This window comes from Macaca thibetana, chromosome 20 (assembly GCF_024542745.1).
Source record: "Macaca thibetana thibetana isolate TM-01 chromosome 20, ASM2454274v1, whole genome shotgun sequence".
Lineage (NCBI taxonomy): Eukaryota > Metazoa > Chordata > Mammalia > Primates > Cercopithecidae > Macaca > Macaca thibetana.
In genome coordinates, this window is record NC_065597.1 from 14,651,933 (window position 1) to 14,670,824 (window position 18,892).

An 18,892-nucleotide genomic window follows, 5' to 3' on the forward strand; every position below is an offset into this window, starting at 1 on the left:
GACCCCTTGTGGATTCCCTAATTGAAAATTAATACTAGATCAATGCCATGGGCAATTTGCATATTGATCATAAACAACTTTGAAGGCATCGAGTGTGCGGCAGATCAATAGGGCTCTTGAATAGGCTGCAGAGGGAGCACCTCCCAGTACAATGCGCTCAGAGAAAGGTTAATGATTTGGGAAGTTCCTAACTGCTTAGCGCAGGGAACAGCCCCCACGCCACACAGCATCCCCAAGAGCAATTAGTGCCAGGCCTGAGTGCCTGCCCTCCGTTCCCCTCAGCACCCCCATCCCCAGGAGCAGAGGGAGGGCCACTGTGCCGGTGTGAGGCAAGGGGCTGGTGACCTGTGTTTTTGCAGTTGCCTTTTTTGGTGATGGATGAAGTCTTGGGGCAGTTTATTCTGGGAAGTCTACGGAAAAGGCAGCAGCCAAGTTCAGGCTCCAATCATTGTCCTGGCCCCTTCCCCAAAACACAGTTTTCCTGATGCTGTGAATGAAATGAGATGGAGGAGGGGAGGAGCCTGGCTGCACCCAGCCTCCTCCCCCTCGGGCTTCTGATCAATGTGGAACCTACATTAACGTTTGCTTTAAGCTGTGATGGGTTTGGCCCTGGTTCGCTTCCTGTTCCATTCAGCTCTCATCCTTGGGCTTTTACCTCTTCACCCATCGTTTACTCTCCCCTGCTTTGTGCCTGCTTGGTTTTGCTCTGGCTTTAGGCCTTGCCTTTTGGGTTTTCCCTGTTGAGTCCCCAGCAAGCCTGGAGCTCCTCTGGGGAGATTCCCTTTACCTGCCACCCCTCCCCTTCTTTATCCTGGCCTCCATCCATCCCCTCTTTTCCCTTGGCTGTGGAAGCTGTGTGTGGATCAGCTGCCCTGGGGGTGCTCCGGGCTCACTTCTTAACGTTCGGCAGCAAAACCTGGAACACTCGGGGGCCTGACCACTGAGTTTCTTGGAGCTCCCAGGGTACCAAGAGATGGTGGTCCTAGGATCAGGGCCAGATGCAGCCTGCAGAACTAATACTGCCTGCCTGTACCTAGCTGCCTCGCTCCAGCCCCGAGACAGTGCAGGGTGGTGGCGCCAGCAGCAGAGAGGTCTGCGTGTCACTAGGGGGAGACACCTCTTAGGTAGTGCTGAGTTGAGCAGACTTTCTTCCACAACAGCCAATTTGAGAAAAATAAAGCCCCCCTTCATCCTCAACACCAAATTCATCTTGTACTAGGAAGTGCTAGCTTAAAATAGCCCTGCTGAGGTCATGTAGTTTTCTATGGCTTTTAAATTTACAAAGTCCACTGAAATACATTTATGTGCAGGGACAATGCACTTCCATAGAAGGGACACGCAGAACAGTCAGGAACTAATTTCTGCGTTTGCACCGCAGCCATTCTGAGCCTTGAGTGCTTCACCCCAGTCTTGGTGCTGCCCTGTCCTCTTCTCAGGGAGAGGCTTCAGAGCATGATGGTCAGATGGGTCCTTTGGTTTATGGGTGTCCAGACTGTCCAAGTGCTGCAGCACGGCAAAGGACAGCCATTGGTCTCCTTTCCCTCTCTGTGTTTCTTCACCATGAGGCCAGCTCTGCCCCCACCCCCACCAGCCCGCAGTAAACAGAAAGATTCAAAGAGATTTTATCTGTATCTGCAGCCATATCTCTATCTGCACTTATATATTGAACATGCATGCTTAGGGAAAGACAGGAGTCTTTCTACTGGACATCCCCACCAGGGCCACCGGCTAAAGCTGTGCAGGTTGTCCCCCACACAAACAGCTCTCTGCTAAGGGGGACACATAAGGACTGCAGTCCGTCCCAGACGCTACCTTACCCAGCAGAGCGAGTGGCGGGTCCCAGGACCATCTGTGCCCAGAGGAAGGGGTGCTGGAGGAGCACCTTGTTCTGACTTTCACAAAGGGACCTTTTGTGTTCACAGTGCCCGTGGCCCTGCAGTGGGTAGCAAGGCCTGCAGGATGCTGCCCAAGACCTCTCTGAGCTTATCCCCTGCCTTGTCCCTTCTCTTCCTGCTTAGTGCTCAGCGCTTCTCCAGCAGGCCAGCCCTCCTGCTGTGCCCTGGGCCTTTGCACGTACCATGCCTCTGCTGTGTGAGCCTCCTGTGGCTCCCATTCTCACTTCTTTCACGTCTGTGTGCAAATGCCACCCTCCCTGAGATTCCCATGTTAAGGAATTCCCTGGAATTCTTTTTCTACTTTATCGTTGTCCCTTAGCAGCCCCTGACTTAGAATATGCTCACTTACTGAGCTTCTTACTGTGTTTTACCCTCCCCCTTCCTTCCTGCCCCTGCCCCATGAGAGCAGGGGCTTTCCTGTTGTGTTCAAGCTATGTTGTCAGTGCCTGGAGTAGGTACCCCATGGATATGTGATGGGTGGGTGGGTGGGTGGATGGACAGACAGCACAAGCAGAAGTGTGTGTTCTTCTGTGAAGGCCACCATGGTTCCTCTAGAGGTAGCCATTAAACGTATGGTCCTTGGCATCAGCTGTCACCTCCTAGCTATGTGACATTCACCAGTAATTTAACCTCTCTGAGCCTCATCTGTGAAATGAGAGTCCTAATACTATCTACTTCAGTTGAGTGATGATTGTGTTGCTATTGTTAGATACTTGCTAATGACTTAAGCCAATGGAGGCTTTCTGGGCACGTGGTATTGGTTTTCATGATCAGGCTCTTTGTGGTGAAGGGGTCTACACAGGCAGGAGAAGAGGAAAGTCATCAGCGTTTTGTACTGATTGGTTCGGTCACAAATCCTTTGCAATCAGAGCATTTGGGATTGGGTCAAAGAAGATGGCAGCTGGAGCACAGGCTCCTGGAGCAGGATGGGGGTGCCGTGACAGAGCGTAGGAGCACACGGCATGGGGGAGTGATGTGGGTTGGGGGTGAAGAGCCCACGCAGGCTTGGTTCAGGGCCGGGTGTGGCTGCAGCCCTGCCAGCCCAGCGGGCAGGTGCTGGGATGTCCCTGTGCATGTGATTACTTCATTATGGAGCCTTTCATTGACTTGGCTGCACTGTGCTGATGAACTGAGACTGGGGACAAGAGCACATAATTGAGGGAAATAAATTCCCATCACAGGCCGGGCTGCAGCCAGGAGCGTGCGTCCTCTAGGCGTGTGTGTGGTGGTAGGGGGAGGGGATTCCTGTATTTTCTCAGGTGCATCTCCCCTTCTTTCCTTCCCTTCCAGACCTTCACAAGCACTGGGCGCAGGGGGAGGAAGGAGTGTGCTGCATCTCCCCAGTCCTGCCTCTGTTTCCCCCGCTTGGAGCTGCTTTTCCAGAAGCAGGCTTCTGGTGTCCTCCCCTTGCCCTCTCTTCAACCACGCGGAGGAGCAGGAACCTGCCGGGGCCTCCCTCGTTCCCCTCATGCACCTGTTCATTCTCTCATTCATTCCGTTACCCTTTGTTTGTTCACCTTCAGTTCTGTCTGTGCTCTCGGCTTAGATATCTATGAAGACAGGGAAGGGGAGCAATGTTACTGCCAGTCTTAATTGAAATAGTGTTTCATTCATCTGGGAAATGAGGCAGGGGAGGGGGCGGGGCAGGGTTTTCAGGGCAGTCTACTTGCCTCTGATTGGACACAGAACCAGGCCTGAAGATACCAATGCCACAAACGCATAGCAAGATCTTAAGAATTTAGGAACCAGAGTCATTTGCATAAAACTAAACCAAAAACCACACAACCAGCCAGCCACATGGTTTAACCACCACAAAGCCAATGTCCTGCTGCAGTGCATTTTCTAAAAACTGGGATATCAGCTGCTCGGGTCGCCAGAGCATCTGAGGTCAGTCATTATTATTAATCAGTTGTTTACAGCAAAGAGACACACTCCCCCCATCACCCCCAACCCGCAGTGTGTTTGGGGCCTTAAAAAAAATTTCCTGGAATGTGAAGTCTGTGTGCTGGGGGTGCGTGTAATGGTTGGGCGAGGGAGGCAGGTTGCCTCAGTTACAAAGCAGCATGGGCGGTGTGAAGGCAGAGTAGAAAAGAAATGGAGAGCCCTCACTTGACACCCTCTGACCTCAGCCAGTGGAGCTGAATGCTGGAGAGCCAGGACTGAAATTGCAGTCACTTTAGATTATTTGGAGTGAGGAGAGGCAGGGAAAAAAGGGTCTGTTGACTACAGGAAGCTGAATTCTTCCTCTGCTGAAAAGCTTATTAGTGGAAGGGGAAAAAGCAATTACTTGGCTTTTGCTAGTTCTCTGTGGCTGGGATTCGGGGCTGTGACAGCAACCCCGTCACCAGTGCCTTCGACCTCACCCTGATCCAGAATATCAATGATGAGCTCTGCCCCACGCCATTTGGGAGCAGTACTTCTGGGATTCCCCCCTTTCCAGAAAAGAGCATGGAGGGGAGGAGTATGTGAGTGAGTGAGTGTGTGCAGATGTAGGAGAGGGGGAGAGAGACCTATCTCTCTGTCTCTTTAAAGACTTGTCCTGTCTTTAAATGTGATGCTTTTATTTGGGGCTTCATGTTGCCACTGGGCAGGAAGTTAACAGGGTACCAGGTGCCTGGAAACAGGATGGCTGGTTTTGTGTTGTGTATCGTGGGGTTTGCTTTGGTTTTGGTGAGTTCATTTTTTATCCTTGCTGTGCCATTTGTCTTAAAATGTAAAGAAAAATTAGGCATTGCTTTGAACAACTATGGTACCATTATTAGAATCCACCTGCCTCAACATCACCACCTTGATTGAGGGAAGATTCCTGCAGAGCCAGCACCCAGGGAGGGGGGTGTGAGGCTGCACCACTCACACTGCCCTTGGCTTCTGTCTTGTTTGACTGTGTAAGCGTCTCCCAGAGCACTTCTTCCCTCCGCAGCTGATGGCCTTCATCTTCCTTTAGACACCCTTCTTCAGGCTTCCTCACTGTGTGGCTTTGGAGCCCTATCCTGCTGTAATCCCTGGTCTCCTAGTCTGTAAAATTAAGCTACTTGTGGTCACCTCCCCCAAATACCTCAAAACACAGGTAGAAGCTTCCAGTGACCAGGCTTTTGCGAACAGCCTTCATTCCTCCTTCCCTCATGTTTATGCTCTCTTCGTGTTTGAACTGTTCTGCCTAGTTATCCTTGTTATATTTTCTAAAACACCTAAGAAATTTCTGCTTTTGCCATCCTAATTGTATCCAGCTAAATTTTACACAGCTAGATTTTTAATCCAATGTCCCTTCTATCTTTTCTTGCTTATGTATCTCCATTATTTAGGTTACCTGTCTTCAAGGCTGTTTTCTGTCTTAATTTCCATTCTCCTGGAACATTTCCTTTTCTTTTTAACCTTTCATCAAAGTTCTTTAGTAGCTGAGTCAACTCATAGGCTAACTCTTCTTAACAGAAATTGATCTGTTTTTTTTTAACCATAATATATATTTAATTTTAAGATACAGCCTTACCTGGCTTTGTTTTTTGAAAGTTTTCATTGGTTTCCATCTAAATCACCTTCCTCCTCCTCCTCCTCCTCCTCCTCCTCGTATTTGAAGATGTTGCTTGGCAAGTGAAGAATCACTTACTTTATTCTTTCTAATCATGGGGCGGTCTCATCTTTAGTGTTGCGTTGCCCTTTGGTTAGTTCACCCTCACACCTCTGGCTTGTTTTCCCCTTCCTTGCTAAAATCTTGGCCTTACAAAATGAAGCAGAACCTTTCACTTGTTTCGAGTTTCCCTTCCTTATTCTCTCACTGTCCAGTTTCTATATTTCACTTGTGAAATGTTGCTGGCTGGGCATGGTGACTCACACTTCTAATCCCAACACTTTGGGAGGCTGAGGCAGGAGGACTGCCTGAGCCCAGGACGCTGAGGCTGCAGTGAGCTGAGATGGTGCCACTGCACTCCAGCCTAGGCAACAGAGCAAGACCTTGTCTCAAAAAAAGAAACAACAACAAAAAGAAAAAAACAAAAAACAAAAAAAAAACAAAAAAACAACACCAAGTTGCTCACTTACGAAAGTTTGGGGAAGTCTGAAGTAAGGATTTTTCTGTCAGCGGGTTTCTAGTACTTCCTCCAACTGCAGTGTGCACACGGAAGGATCTCGGCATCCCAGATTATTTCTTTAAAATGTAATTGTGTGCTACGAATTTCTGTAGATCCCTTATTTCTGTCTCAAGTACCAACTCTTTGTCACTAAACTGCACCTTCTGCCTGATCCCTGATGATTTTGTCATCTCATGGCAACGTTTTCTTTCTCTCTGGTTTCATGTATTTATGGTTTTCGAATATTCCCCCCACTAAACAGGATGGGGTGTGAGTCTAGAAGTTAAATTACTTTTATTCAAGTGTTTGTCTTGATGACTATCGCTGTGTGTTTTGGGGCTTTGAGAGGTATTGCTGTATGCATTTGTGGAACGGAATGTATTGCTTTTCAAGGGTTGCTAGCCTGTTCTTAGGTTTGAGAAACACCTCACGGGAGGAAAAGCTAAATAGATAAACAGCGAGTCCTGAGGCTGAATCTACAGGGCAGTTTAGTAGCTGTGGGAGATTTGAGGAGCGCTGCTGTAGCTAAAATCATTGTGAAAGGGATGTGGGGGTGGCATTTTGTTAAACCCTAGCAAAAGACCATTTCATTGTACAGGATCCAAACTTTAAAAAAATAGAGGCTTTGGATCCAACTACTGGCATTACTTTCTGAGTTTCTAAAAAGGAGGAGGAAGATCCAATATTCTTTCTCCCTTTGGACATAGAATAGCTGTACAAGGTGCCTATTAAAAATGACAAGTTAGCAATTCCATCTGCTTTTCCAAAAACCCCATTAATGGAGGAAAGCTCTTGAACGTAAACCTCTGGACTTTTTCTGTACCTCAGCTTCCTGCTTCACTTTTTTTGCAGTTTCCCAGGAAATAACTGAAACATGTTGCTTCTGTTGCCTATTTGTTTCAAACATGCACGCTTTGGGACTGGATGGTTTTTGGAGAGTGGCCCAGTTTTTGACTTTCCACGTGTAGATGCACCTTGAAATGTCTTGGGTCTGGCTTCTGGCAGAGTTAGGTTCTTCTGCACTGGCACCAGGGAATTTGTGGTAGGCACCCGAAGGCTCCCCAGGATGCTTGCAGTTTGTAAGGGTCTTTCCTTGGCCACTTCCGGTGTTCGTTCACACGTTTCTAGCATTGCATTCTTGAATGTGCAACCTGTAAATACACAGTGACCTTTGTGGATGCTTGGGGCTGGCCAAGGGAGAGCAGATTTAGCTGGTGTTTTTCTGGGGGCAACATTGCCTGAAGTTGGCCTGATTTCTGTTCCCCAGATTTGGTTTGGAAAGTGTAAGCCTTTTGTTTGTGCTTTGTTTTTATGAATCAGCTCGTTTTACCAGCTGTGCATATTAGTGGCTTATGATCATGCAAAACGAAGCTCATTGACAGTCAGTTCCTGATTCTGCTGTCCACTGGTGGGAGTAAACTCATATTTCTGCCTGAGTTCTGTGCTTCGGAAGGGTGCAGCTGTTTTCTGAAGAGGCTAGAGATTCTTCAGACACTGTGGGCTTCAGAGTAAGGTGGCAAACAGGGAATTCAAGTCCCTCATTTGTATCCTCATGTGACTCAGACCTCTGGAGTCATGGTTTTATTTTTCTCTGTTGTGTGCCGTTTGTTTCGATGGTCAGACACAAAATGTTTACCTCTCTCTTTTTCTGTTTGCTTTTTTGCTTCTCTTTGCCCCAAATATTCCATCATTCCCATTGGTATTGTCAAACTGTGTCTCCCAAGCATTGCAAATGCCTTGGGCCTGCATGGCTGCCCCTCCATCTCCCCTTCCCTGGCTGTTGTTCTTGTATAGATTGCATCCATCACCGTTGATGTTCCCGTTACGAGAGCCATCCCACAAGGTTTCACTTATACCCATTAGGTTCTAATCACCATCATTTAGTATCACTTCTGGTACATCCTGTTCATTTCCCATACACCTTCATTTGTATATAGATCCTTAAGTACACTTACAGGCCCTCCTTGACTCTTTTTCATCCATATATTTCCAACATTTTCCAATTAAAAATAAATAAATAAGGAAACACAGATTTTTTTTTTTTTTTTTTTTTTTTTTTGCATTAAGCATAAGATCTCTCCCTGACAAGCCAAGTCAGTTTTGATTCAGAAGGAGATACCAGTCTTCTTTAATGGAAACTGTTAAATTTTTTTAATTTACTCTCTATCACTCATGTGTGTTTATCTGTCTTGTTTTCTTCCCTCCCAGCATGGAAACCTGGCAGTGTTTATTTCCGGCAGGTTGTTATTGAAAGACAGATGCTTGTAGGGACTGCTCAGCCTCACACCTGGAATGCTAAAAACCTTTCAGGCAGATCTGCTCTGTTGAAAAATGCCGCTTCCTACAGAGGAAGGGGACAGGAGGGAACTGGTACTCCATCAGGGAAACTCCCCTTCTTCATCCCCCCCACATTGTCATGAACCCCCGATTCTGACCATAAATCTAGACACCTTAGATGATGCCTCTGAATCCACAAAATGGTTAATTCTGATGAGCAGATACTCCATTGAGACCTTCCTCTTTCTATCAACTCCAGCTTTTCTTTGGCCTTTATCAAATTTTCTGTCTTTAAGACATACTATTTCCTCTCTCACATCCTCCTCTCTTTCCCAGTAGCATACTGTGTTGGAATCATTTTTCTTGACTACTTTGTTTTTAATGAGATGGGGGACACCCTTCTGGGTATCAAGGACCTTCTATTTTGCATGCCCCTTCTTTCTAGAACATTCCAGTTTGGTGTGAGGTTAAACTGTGTAAAATACTGTTTGAAAGAAAGGAGAAAAAGAGAAAGGAACTTGTCAAAATGCATTTGTTAGATCACGTTTTAAATGAAGTACAATTGAAGGTAGTTTTTGTCCAAAGAAAGGAAAAACCCCTGCAAATCCGCTGAGCTCCCAGAGAGCGCGCCTCCTTTGTCGTCGCCCTGACATTGAAGTGTAATTTTTCATGGTTATTTGGACTGGAAAATGGGGGAGGGAGAAGGGAGAGATGGGCCTGCGATTATTTCCCATAAATGACAACACAATCACATCACACTCTGCTACAGACATGCTCGGGGAATTTGCCTTTTTTACATTTCATGTGTGAAAGTAACAGCAACAATCATGGCTCCGTAGAAATCCGAGGGAACTAATCCCTGCTGAATTCCGTTTACTTCAGAGTGCTGGGACCTAGCTAGGTTTCTTACTTAGTGTGTATTCCGAGAGCGTTTTGGGGTTGGGTTTGTATTTTACAAACTGGAACTCACACCTTTCAGTTATTTAAAAAAAAAAAATCTTCCTGTGAATAGCCACCAGGCGAGTCTGCAACATATTTCGTTCCGTTGTGCTTTGTCGCCGCACATTTACTTTTATCCTTTCTGGATTTCTGCAGGGGGCAACCCAGGTGCTTTTGCTAAGAACACAGATAAATGGAACGTGTTGCAATACTGGCTCTAGGCGTTTCCTCCCTTTTTCTCCTCTCTTGACCCCCACCCACCCCCGTAATTCTAGTGTGGTTTTGACAAACTGTTCAAATGGCCAAGTGGTCTTGCCTGGGAGAGGAAAAATGGCAGGACCCGTCCCTCACCACACAACGGCAGCATTTTTCACTTCATGCTCTGGCATTCTGTGCTGTTCCCACAGGAGGGACAGCTCAAAAGAGGGGAAATTTTCTCCGGGAGGCCTTAATAGGCCCTGGCCGCTTTGGACTCGTAACAGGCTCTCTCCTGTCAATGCTCAAGTTGGAGGTGAAGTTAAGTAAAAAGGCAAATGGAGAGGCTCCCCCAGGCTTGCGTTCTTGTTGAGCTGGGCCACACTCTGCCCAGCAGGGGCGGAACACGCAGGCAGGCTGCAGCTTGGCCCTCCCTTCCCAGTCTGCCTCTTGCCACACAATCCCCATTTTTCTTGTTTCTGTAAACAGTGGTAAGATCTTCAAATATACAAAAGCATAAATGGTCTCTATTCTCCAATTAGTCATTTTTAATAATACTCAGAGTTGCTTTCAGAGTGTTGATTCTTACAGCCTGATGCCAAAACACAGGGATGGTGGTTGTGGGGGACAGGAACGGGGGTCAGGGTGGGGGCGGTCAGGAGGCTGAATTCCTTCAGTGTGGGGTTTTCCTGCAGGGCCTCCCTGCTCAACCCCCTTGGAAGCTGGCAGCTCTCCACCACCTTTCAAGCTCTGTCCAGAAACTACAGGCACTGTGGCCCTAGGTGTATTTGGTAAACGAGCATCTAGTGGTAAAAAGAATTCTTGTGGTAAAATGATTATTTAAAGGATCCATGTGAAAAAGAGTGTGTAGGGCCAGGCATAGTGGATCACATCTGTAATCCTAACACTTTGAGAGGCCAAGGCAAGAGGATCACTTGAGCCCAGGAGTTTGAGACCAGCCTGGGCAACACAGTGAGACCCCTATCTCTAGGAATTTTTTTTTTTTTTTTTTTTTTTTTTTTTTTTTTTTTTTTTACTTAGCTGAGCATGGTGAAGTGCACCTGTAGTTCTAGCTACTCAGGAGGTCAAGGCAGGAGGATCACTTGAGGCCAGGAGTTCAAGACCAGCCTGGGCAACATAGTGAGACCCCATCCCTACTAAAAATACAGAAAGTATCCTGGCGTGGTGGCATGTGCCTGTAGTGCAAGCTACTCAGGAGGCCGAGGCAGGAGGATCGCTTGAGCCCAGGAGTTTGAGGCTACAGTAAGCGATGATTGCACTACTGCACTCCAGCCTGGGTGACCAAGAAAGACCCCGTCTCAAAAAAAAAAAAAAAAAAAAAAAAAAAATCATCATTGGAGCCAGGGTGTGTGTCTGATGTTTTCTGTGACCCCAGTTTCTTTGTTTATTCCATCCTCTTCACTTTTAGAGGGTTGAAATCTGTTTGTGTCATTGTCATCTTCAAGAAGGCTGTTTTGTTTAAAACAAGCTAGCAGTTTGTTAGCAGTTTGGCTACTTATTTTTGGTAAGCCACCAGGGTGGGAAAATTACCTGTAGGAGCGTTAGGCTGACCCCTGACTGTTTAGTCCAGCAGATAGTGAAAGGTCTTTCGCATGGCAGAGAGCTTAAGTGGGTGAGAAAATGGAAAAGGATGAAGGCAATGGCGCCCCTGGAGGGAGACCTGCCTCTGTTTTTCCCACACTGTGTCTCACTGACTCAGTGCACTTGGGTCCTAATGAAGAGGCAGCTTCTAGAGGCCCAGGCCCACAGGAGTGCGGCAGGCCCATCTGCTTATCATCCACGCAGAGAGCAAATGGGCATGAATGTCTTGAGCTTTATTCATGCACTGGAGTTTGCCTATTGGAAAAGAAATGATATCCTGAGAAGATGGAAAAATATTACACTTCTGATGAGTAAATAGATGCTCCAGCTGTAGAGCCCCTGCCTGCTTCCCCTGCCCCCACCGCCCACACACATCTGCACTCAGTCTCACCCCTTTGAGGTTTCCTGCCTGGACTACCATCGGGTTAGCTCAAGATGTCCCACTCATCAGTGTTGGTTTGGATCCCAGGCCCTTCCTCTATTTTCCTCAGTGAATGTATATACTCTGCTAAGAGGTGGAAGACGGAATGGGCAAAGTTGGTTGGTAATTTTTTTTTTTTTTTGATTTAGATGATTATCCACAGAGGATTTCCACGGAGATTGGTAAATTCCCTTTGCCGTGGACATCCATGAGAACATGCAGTCACCTTTACTAAGATGCTGAGTGTAAGGTGTGTGAAGAGAACAATTTGTACTTGTTGTAAGCAAAACCACCTTGATTTAAGGGAAAATTTCTGAGGCAGGGCATTGTCACCCAGAAAACCTGACTGCTTGGAAGTTACCTCTCGGGCATCTAGCCGGGTTGTCGGGGCTGGAAGAACACCATGGAATAAAACCACAGAGCAAATATTTGAATAAAGATGCTGCAGAGTAGGCTACTACATTCTGGATCTGGCTGTCACGGTACAGGTGGGATATAAGCTGGGGCACATGGAGAGTCACTGGCAGGACTTCTGGTCACTATTCGATGAGATTCCACTTGCCCAAAAGTCACAGAGGGAGAATGGCATAGGGAGTGGCCCACCTCCATCGGTGTAGTCACAACACCTCCATCGGTGTAGTCACAAAGATTACCACCACTAGCCTCTTCCTTTCTGGCTTGGAGAGAGAAAACGGGAGTAGAAGTAACAAGCTGGGAGCAACACAATTGCCCGTCTATCAGCATTACAGATTGTATTCTGTTATAAGTTTCTATTGTAGCAGAATTATAACGCACTGGATTTTATTTGAAATAAGTGGTCTAGGCCTTAGTAGTCATCTTTTATATTGTGGGATTTGATTTGACCTGTATTTGCAAAATAAAGCATGCATATTCTGTAGAATATTTGCAGCCAGTAAAGGTTTCCCATTGATAACAAAATGCCAAGAGGATTGGACACGCTAGAGTGTTCTTCCCTCGTTTTCCAGTTGTGTCAGCCAAGGCTTAAAGAAAAGTGATTGGCCAGGGTATACAATGAGTCTCAGGATGCCGCACCTACACAGGAGTTAGAGGAACAAGAGAGCGAGACACATCCCCGAGTCCTTCCTTCCACCCACTACAGAGACACCAGCAAACGCCACTTGTAGCTGCCACCCTCCATGTCTCTCCTGATGGTCAGGGTGTACCCCGCCTTTCCCGCCTGCTTCAGTGGTCGTCCTTGGGTTAATTAGGTTGAAAATGGAGAAAGGAAAAGCTTTAACTCTATCTTCAAAGTAAGCAGATTGGTTATTTTGTTTTTCAAAGAAGAGGTCCTATATACAATTAAAACTTGTTTCTGGTAAACCTCATTCCAGGAAAGATGAGCTTTTAACAAAAGGCTTTTGACAGCTGCAGGCTATTTCATTTTTTTAATGCCGAATGAAAAATCAATACATTTTTCTGGGTTATACATATTCAGAACAGGCCTGATATTTCCATTATAATGGAAAGTGGGTGTCTGTGCACATCTCGCCTGTCAGAGCTGCACTGCCGCATTTTCCAAGCCACTGCTAAATATTTCAAACCTGATTTGATTGTGGTTCATGACAGCTAATGTTTCTCAGCTCTTGAGCCTGCCGACAGGCAAACGCACTTTATTTCACCCCCACCCGCAAACATCGCTCCCTCCAAAGAAAAAGGAAAGAACAATTTCATTCTTCGGGGATCACAGATTGGTGTATTATTTAAGTAACATGATCATGTGAGAGCCTCGGGTACAGATACCCTGATTCTTAGGAGAATTTCCAAATTTCTATCACACGAAGGCACTATGGGGGCTTTGTCAGGTTTGGGGAAGGTTTGAATTAATCTGCATTATCCTGTTAAGAGTTAGGAACAGAGGGACTAGTCTTAATCATTGATTGACTCCCCTTCCTTCAAGCTTGTAAGTGATTCGTAGAATAACCCCCATGGACATGTCACTCGGCCCCATTATTTGGGAAAATAGTACCTTTTTTTTTTTTTTTTTTTTAACAACTGGAACATATTCTTGGGTGATGCATTCAGGGAGTGTGTTCAGTGAGGTTGCGGGGTTGAATGCTGACTTTGTGGTGATGCCACCTCTATTTTTGGCTTCTGCCTGGTGCTGCTTTCACGAACCAGTTTCCAGGTTGTTCATGAGATTGGTGCAAATTCCCATAGGGCTGCCAGTTGGCACGCTTGCCTCTTTTGGAAGCAGATTTCACCACCGATGGGGGAATTGTGCAGTCACCTTTACCAAGATGCTAAGTATAAGGTATATTAAGAGATCAGTTTGCATTTGTGGTCAGCAAAACCATTTTGATTGAAGGGAAATTTTCTGGGACTGGGGTATCATCCCTTTGAAAACTGAAGCTATCCTAGGAAGCTTTCCCCTTTAGAAGGTATTTATCTGCTGGAGTTCTTGCACTTGAGGGCTCTGCACTTAACCAGGTGGCCTGACTGATGAGCAGGATGGAATGGATTTGGCCAAGCACTAGTAAGTAACTGCTATTTGGGAGAAGTAGTTGTAAAAAGGAGGTGGTGATGGAAAGAGTTTTGTTTTGTTTTTCAGACAGGGTCTCACTCTGTTGCCTGTTGCCTAGGCTAGAGTACAGTGATGCAGTCATGGCTCACAGCAGCCTCAACTGCTCAGGCTCAAGTAATCCTCCCACCTCAGCTTCCTGAGTTAGCTATGACTACAAGGGTGTGCCATCACACCCAGCTAATGTTTACATTTTTTGTAGAGATGGGGGTCTCACTCTGTTGTCCAGGTTGGTCTCAAACTCCTGAGGTCAAGCAATCCGCCCACCTCGGCCTCCCAAAGTTCTGGGATTACAGGCATGAGCCACCATACCCAGCCAGAAAAGAGATTTTTAAAGGCCTTCAGTCACCGTTGAAGACGGAAATGAAAGGCAGAAGGGACCCTAGGAAGACATTGCAGTTTTCCAATATTTGCTTTTATTTCCCTAACTTTTTAATATGAAAACACATACAGGAGGGGGTACTCCAGTTTGAGACTACTCTGGGCTTCCACAGAGGTTTTAAAGGCACCTTCTCTGGTGTCTTCTAAAACACAGAGCTGTCTGGGAGGCACTGGGCCTGCTACCTCCTGCCCAAAACCAGGGTGGGACTAGGGGAGTGGGGATGACCTCCTCTCCCAGATCCTGGCCATGCCCTTGGGAAAGCATTCCTAGTGTGCTCTGGTTGGGATCAGAAATACCATTAAATGCTTGAAGGAGAAGATGGTTTTGATTTGTCTGTTTCAGCCTTAAAAATGGCACAGTGGCTGTTATGTGTCTTGGTCTCTTTTTCTATAGGAAAGACAGGATTTTCCAGATAAAACTGATCATCAGTCCATCAAGTCTTCACTTTTCCCATCATCTGTCAGTAGCTGATATTATAGGGGAAAAAAATCTGCAGCCTCTGTAATAATGACCCAGCCAGTTGCCACTGACTTCGCAGAAGAGGGGGGAATGCAATCTGTGATCCGTGGGGAAAAATAGCAAGAAACAAAAAACCTCCCCTCCATTCTCCAGCATGTGTGTATCAAATCTACATTCCTAAAGAGAACAAGGGCTCCTAGATAACAGCCCTAGGAGCTTAGCCTGTGGACGCAGACTTCTGTTTCAAAGTGGGATGCCATTTTGCCCCTGGTTCCCACGTGTTTCCAGGGCGGGGAGACCAAGCCCTTCCCCAGGCCTGGCTCTTGGTAAGCAGCTTGCTTTATGCTTTCGGAACCAATAAAACACACCCTGCCTGCAAAGCATTGTGGGCCTGAGCTGTCCAGAGGAATTTTCAGTTTGCGTCTCTGTTTTTTAATCATTTCTCTACCTTTATTGGTATTCAGAGCTCACAGTTTTCCGGTTACTGTCAGCCTGGGCTTTCATCCATTTTAAAGAGCTATTTTTCCTCTTGCTGTTGATGATGATGGTATAAAGACAGATGGTGTAACTGCTTATGAACGTCCTATTTTATATCTACAGGACCAGACAGTTCACTTGAAGACATATATTATTTCCACATGCTCAGGTTAGGTGTCCCAGACTCGTCTGCCTCCTGCAGCCAGCAGCCCTTCCGGGCCTCGCCATGCGGAGGGCGACACCTGTAGGTCACAGCTGGAACTGCAGAGATGAGCTGGCTGGGCTGAATGGGACCTGGTTTTTAGGTGGGGGTGGGGGGCTGAGGACACTACACTGATCCCCTTGAAAGGGAGCTGGCTTATCCAGGATTTTCCTAATCATTTCTTCTTCCACCACGCATAGAGCAGTCTTTTAGTGAATGAATCACAAATGATAATATTAAACCTAGGAACTCAAGAAGAGGACTTGATTTGTAAATCTTTTAAAAAAAAGAGAGATAAGCAAAATAAGTTCTTGAAATAACCTCTTTCGTTGATCCTCTCATCGGAACTCAGCTGCCTTCATTTTCTGCTTGCAGTAGGGCAGGGAGGGAAGAAAGCAAAGGCCCAAGTGGGCTCACAGAATGAGAGCTCCAGGAATATTCACAAAGCAACATGCAGTTTCCATGCTTGATGCATCAATGATCTGCTTATACATTACAGTCTCTAGCTTCTCAACAATTTGTTTGGTAAGGCTCAAAGAATTGGGGTCAGTGTCGGGTGACCGTGAGTTTTTAATGCTCTGCTGTGATAGCTGCAGGCTGTATAATGTGCTGGCTTGGAGATGGTCCCCCAGTGGGTACATCCCTTCCCATGTCTGCTGAGCAGCACCTTCAGACACTGCTCATCACCATCTCAGGGTGTTCTGTAGTTTGTAGGTGTCAGACTCTCCCCATCTAAGGTGGTCATGTGTATGCACTAGAGATGAGAGGCCACTGAGCCATCTCTTTGCCTAATCAAATTTGGTTAACCCATTTATGCCAGAGATTGAAAAATTTTTTTGTGTGAAAAATCAGACCCTGGTGATGACCTTCAGCAGCAGGATATAAATAACTCCCACAAGCTTAGTGTTCCAATAATGGAACACTAGGCATAAATGTATCAACACTACAGATATTTTGTGTCACAGCATGTATTAGGACAAATAAGGATCCTTTAAGGGACCTAGCTCATCTGGGTAGACCTAATGTAATAATATTCATTGACCGAATGCTGGTATCACCATTCAAAGATGAATTTTATTATAGTGTTGAACAATTTTATTGAAAGCCTAAAAATGTGCTCGGAACATCCCACTTGGACATAATGAAGATAGTTCCTGTGTCATGCTGTGTAATTTGTTATTACTCTACTGACACCTATACATGTTTTCTCTGCTAAATGATGTATGGTGTCGAAATGTGGGGCTCTGTAACTGATTGACTTCAAGCTGTGGTTGCCTAATTTTTCTCTGTTTGAACTAAGGGTAGAGTAGGGAAACTTGATGTTGACTTTATTGTGCAGTGAGACAAAGAAGGAGACATAGAAATTATATGTGGAATATGAGTTGGAGATGAAAATAAGCAGTACCGTATTTCACCTGTGTTCCCAGTGACTGCCTCATAAGCTCCCTCTTGGTGGTAAGGAAGAAAGAACGTTTGTGACACTAGTTCAGTTTTCCAGACCTTGGACCTCTGTCATCTCTTGAGTCAAGACAATCTGATTCTAAATAGACACCTTCTTCCTCAGTGTTTTTGAAACTCTTTAAGACCAATTTACTTTGTACTCCTGCTTTCTTCGTGAGATACATTTAGAGGCTGTTTTCTAGACAGTCAGAAGGCATGACACTTCGAAAAACTGAAAAGTAGCGTCAGGGTAGAGGCTGTTTTCTAGAGGGTCAGAAGGCATGATACTTTAAAATACTGAAAAGTAGAATTGGGGTTGGAGAGACCTCTGGCGGTGCTCAACAGAGGCCTGATCCAGTGTTCTTAAGCCAGACCCAGTACTTCCTTGCTGGGGTCTGGTCTACTGACAGATGTGGGCATCCTTGCCCTCATGCCTGCGCACCTGAGAAAATGTCCTCTTCATAGCCTCCTAATAATTTCATCTTTATTAAAATTATTTCACCTTGGTTTGTCCACTTTATTCATTCCCTTAGCCCATTCTTACTGAATGCATGCTCTGGGTAATGTGACTCAGAGGGCCAGGAAAGCAAGAGAGAAGTGTCTCCCCTTCTTTCCCTCAGTATCTAGAGTATCTTACTCTCTTCTTCCCCACTTGGCCGAATGACATTTCACTTCATAAGCAACCTAGCGTTGGCAGCCATCATTCTGCCTTCACTGTAGCACTGTGTACTGAACTGGAGAGACATTTCCTGCATTAGTTTTAAACCCGTAGTGAGTGAAGGATGGAATTGCTTCAAAAAGAAAGTGTGTGACTCTGTTACAAATTTTTATCCTTTACTCTACAAATCTCACTTCCCACCACTGCCTTCTGGCATGCTCACAAGATGCCATTTGGTTTTTGGAACTCTTCAAACTGATGAACTCATATCACTGATACTCTATGACTCTTCACAACCTGAATGACTTCCAACAACTCCCACACCCTCTGGCACATGCATAGGCACTGTGAGCCCTGTGAGGGGTCAGTGACTGGGGGGTGGTCTAGGCCAATGCCTAGACCGGCATTGGGAGGCTCTGGGAATGGAGCTAGGCATGAAGTGAACAGGTGGCCACGTGTTGCATTTTCAAGTGTAAAACACTTGCATGCAACTTCAGGGATTCAGGTGGAGCTGCTGCTTCAGCCAGGATTGGTTTTTTAGTTAGAACTAGTCAAGTGAAGCATTCAGAATCTATCTGGAAATACCTAATGGCCACATGTCTGGGGCAAGTCACAACCTCATACCAGCTGTTTACCCAGAAGGAAAGTCCCCACTGCTTACCCAGACCTTGGTATATCCTTAGCACAGTCAGCCTCTCAGGAGCCTCTGGAAAGAGAAGGGGGACGAGTCATTGGTGTCTGTTTTGTGGTTGGCAGTTCTTTGCAATAGGGGCCAAAAGTCCTTCATCTTCTTTTTATTTTTAACCCTTGACATGTTTTTCTTCTGTTTCAGAAGAAGCCATTGAAGATGTTGAAGGACCCAGTGAAACAGCTGCTGATCCAGAGGAGCTTGCTAAGGAGCAAGAGGGTGGAGGCGAGAAAGACCAGGGCAAGTGGGCAGGTAGTGTGCGTGGCTGCCCTCGAACCTTCTAATCTTTCCTTCCCTGGAAGAATGGAGCGAACAAGTCAGGGAGCAGACACATCCTTAGTCTGCCCAGAAAAACTCTGTTGGCTTTGGTCATGTGGGAGGGGGATTTCATTTTGCTTTTTTGAGCAGTCACCTATATTCTCCTTTATTATACTATATGTTTTAATGGTTAAGCTTTTTAAGTGGCACCAAAGCCAACTTGTTTATTGAGTATCCAGGTAAGTGCCAAGCTCTGTGCAAGAGCATCTCAGTTTTGGTCACCTCTCTTTGGTGGCTCTTCACCAAAATGCCCTTGATGTCATTCTTCCTCTATTGAAGGTCCAGTCGCTGGTCCCACCTGCTCCCAAGGCCAGTGGAGGGATTTGTCATGTGGAA

General features: G+C 46.2%; 1 protein-coding gene across 3 annotated transcripts in view; it reads left to right on the plus strand.

Annotated features, from left to right (window-relative positions):
- The window catches only part of ZFHX3 (zinc finger homeobox 3), a 264,815-nt gene that overhangs the window by 199,509 nt on the left and 46,414 nt on the right, over positions 1-18,892 (plus strand). For 2 of the 3 annotated variants that reach the window (XM_050772654.1, XM_050772653.1), the window contains exon 5: positions 18,383-18,490. In XM_050772654.1, coding sequence (XP_050628611.1) covers positions 18,383-18,490 — 108 coding nt within the window. The remainder of the gene's footprint in view (positions 1-18,382; positions 18,491-18,892) is intronic. The other variant, XM_050772655.1, reaches the window with a different exon arrangement.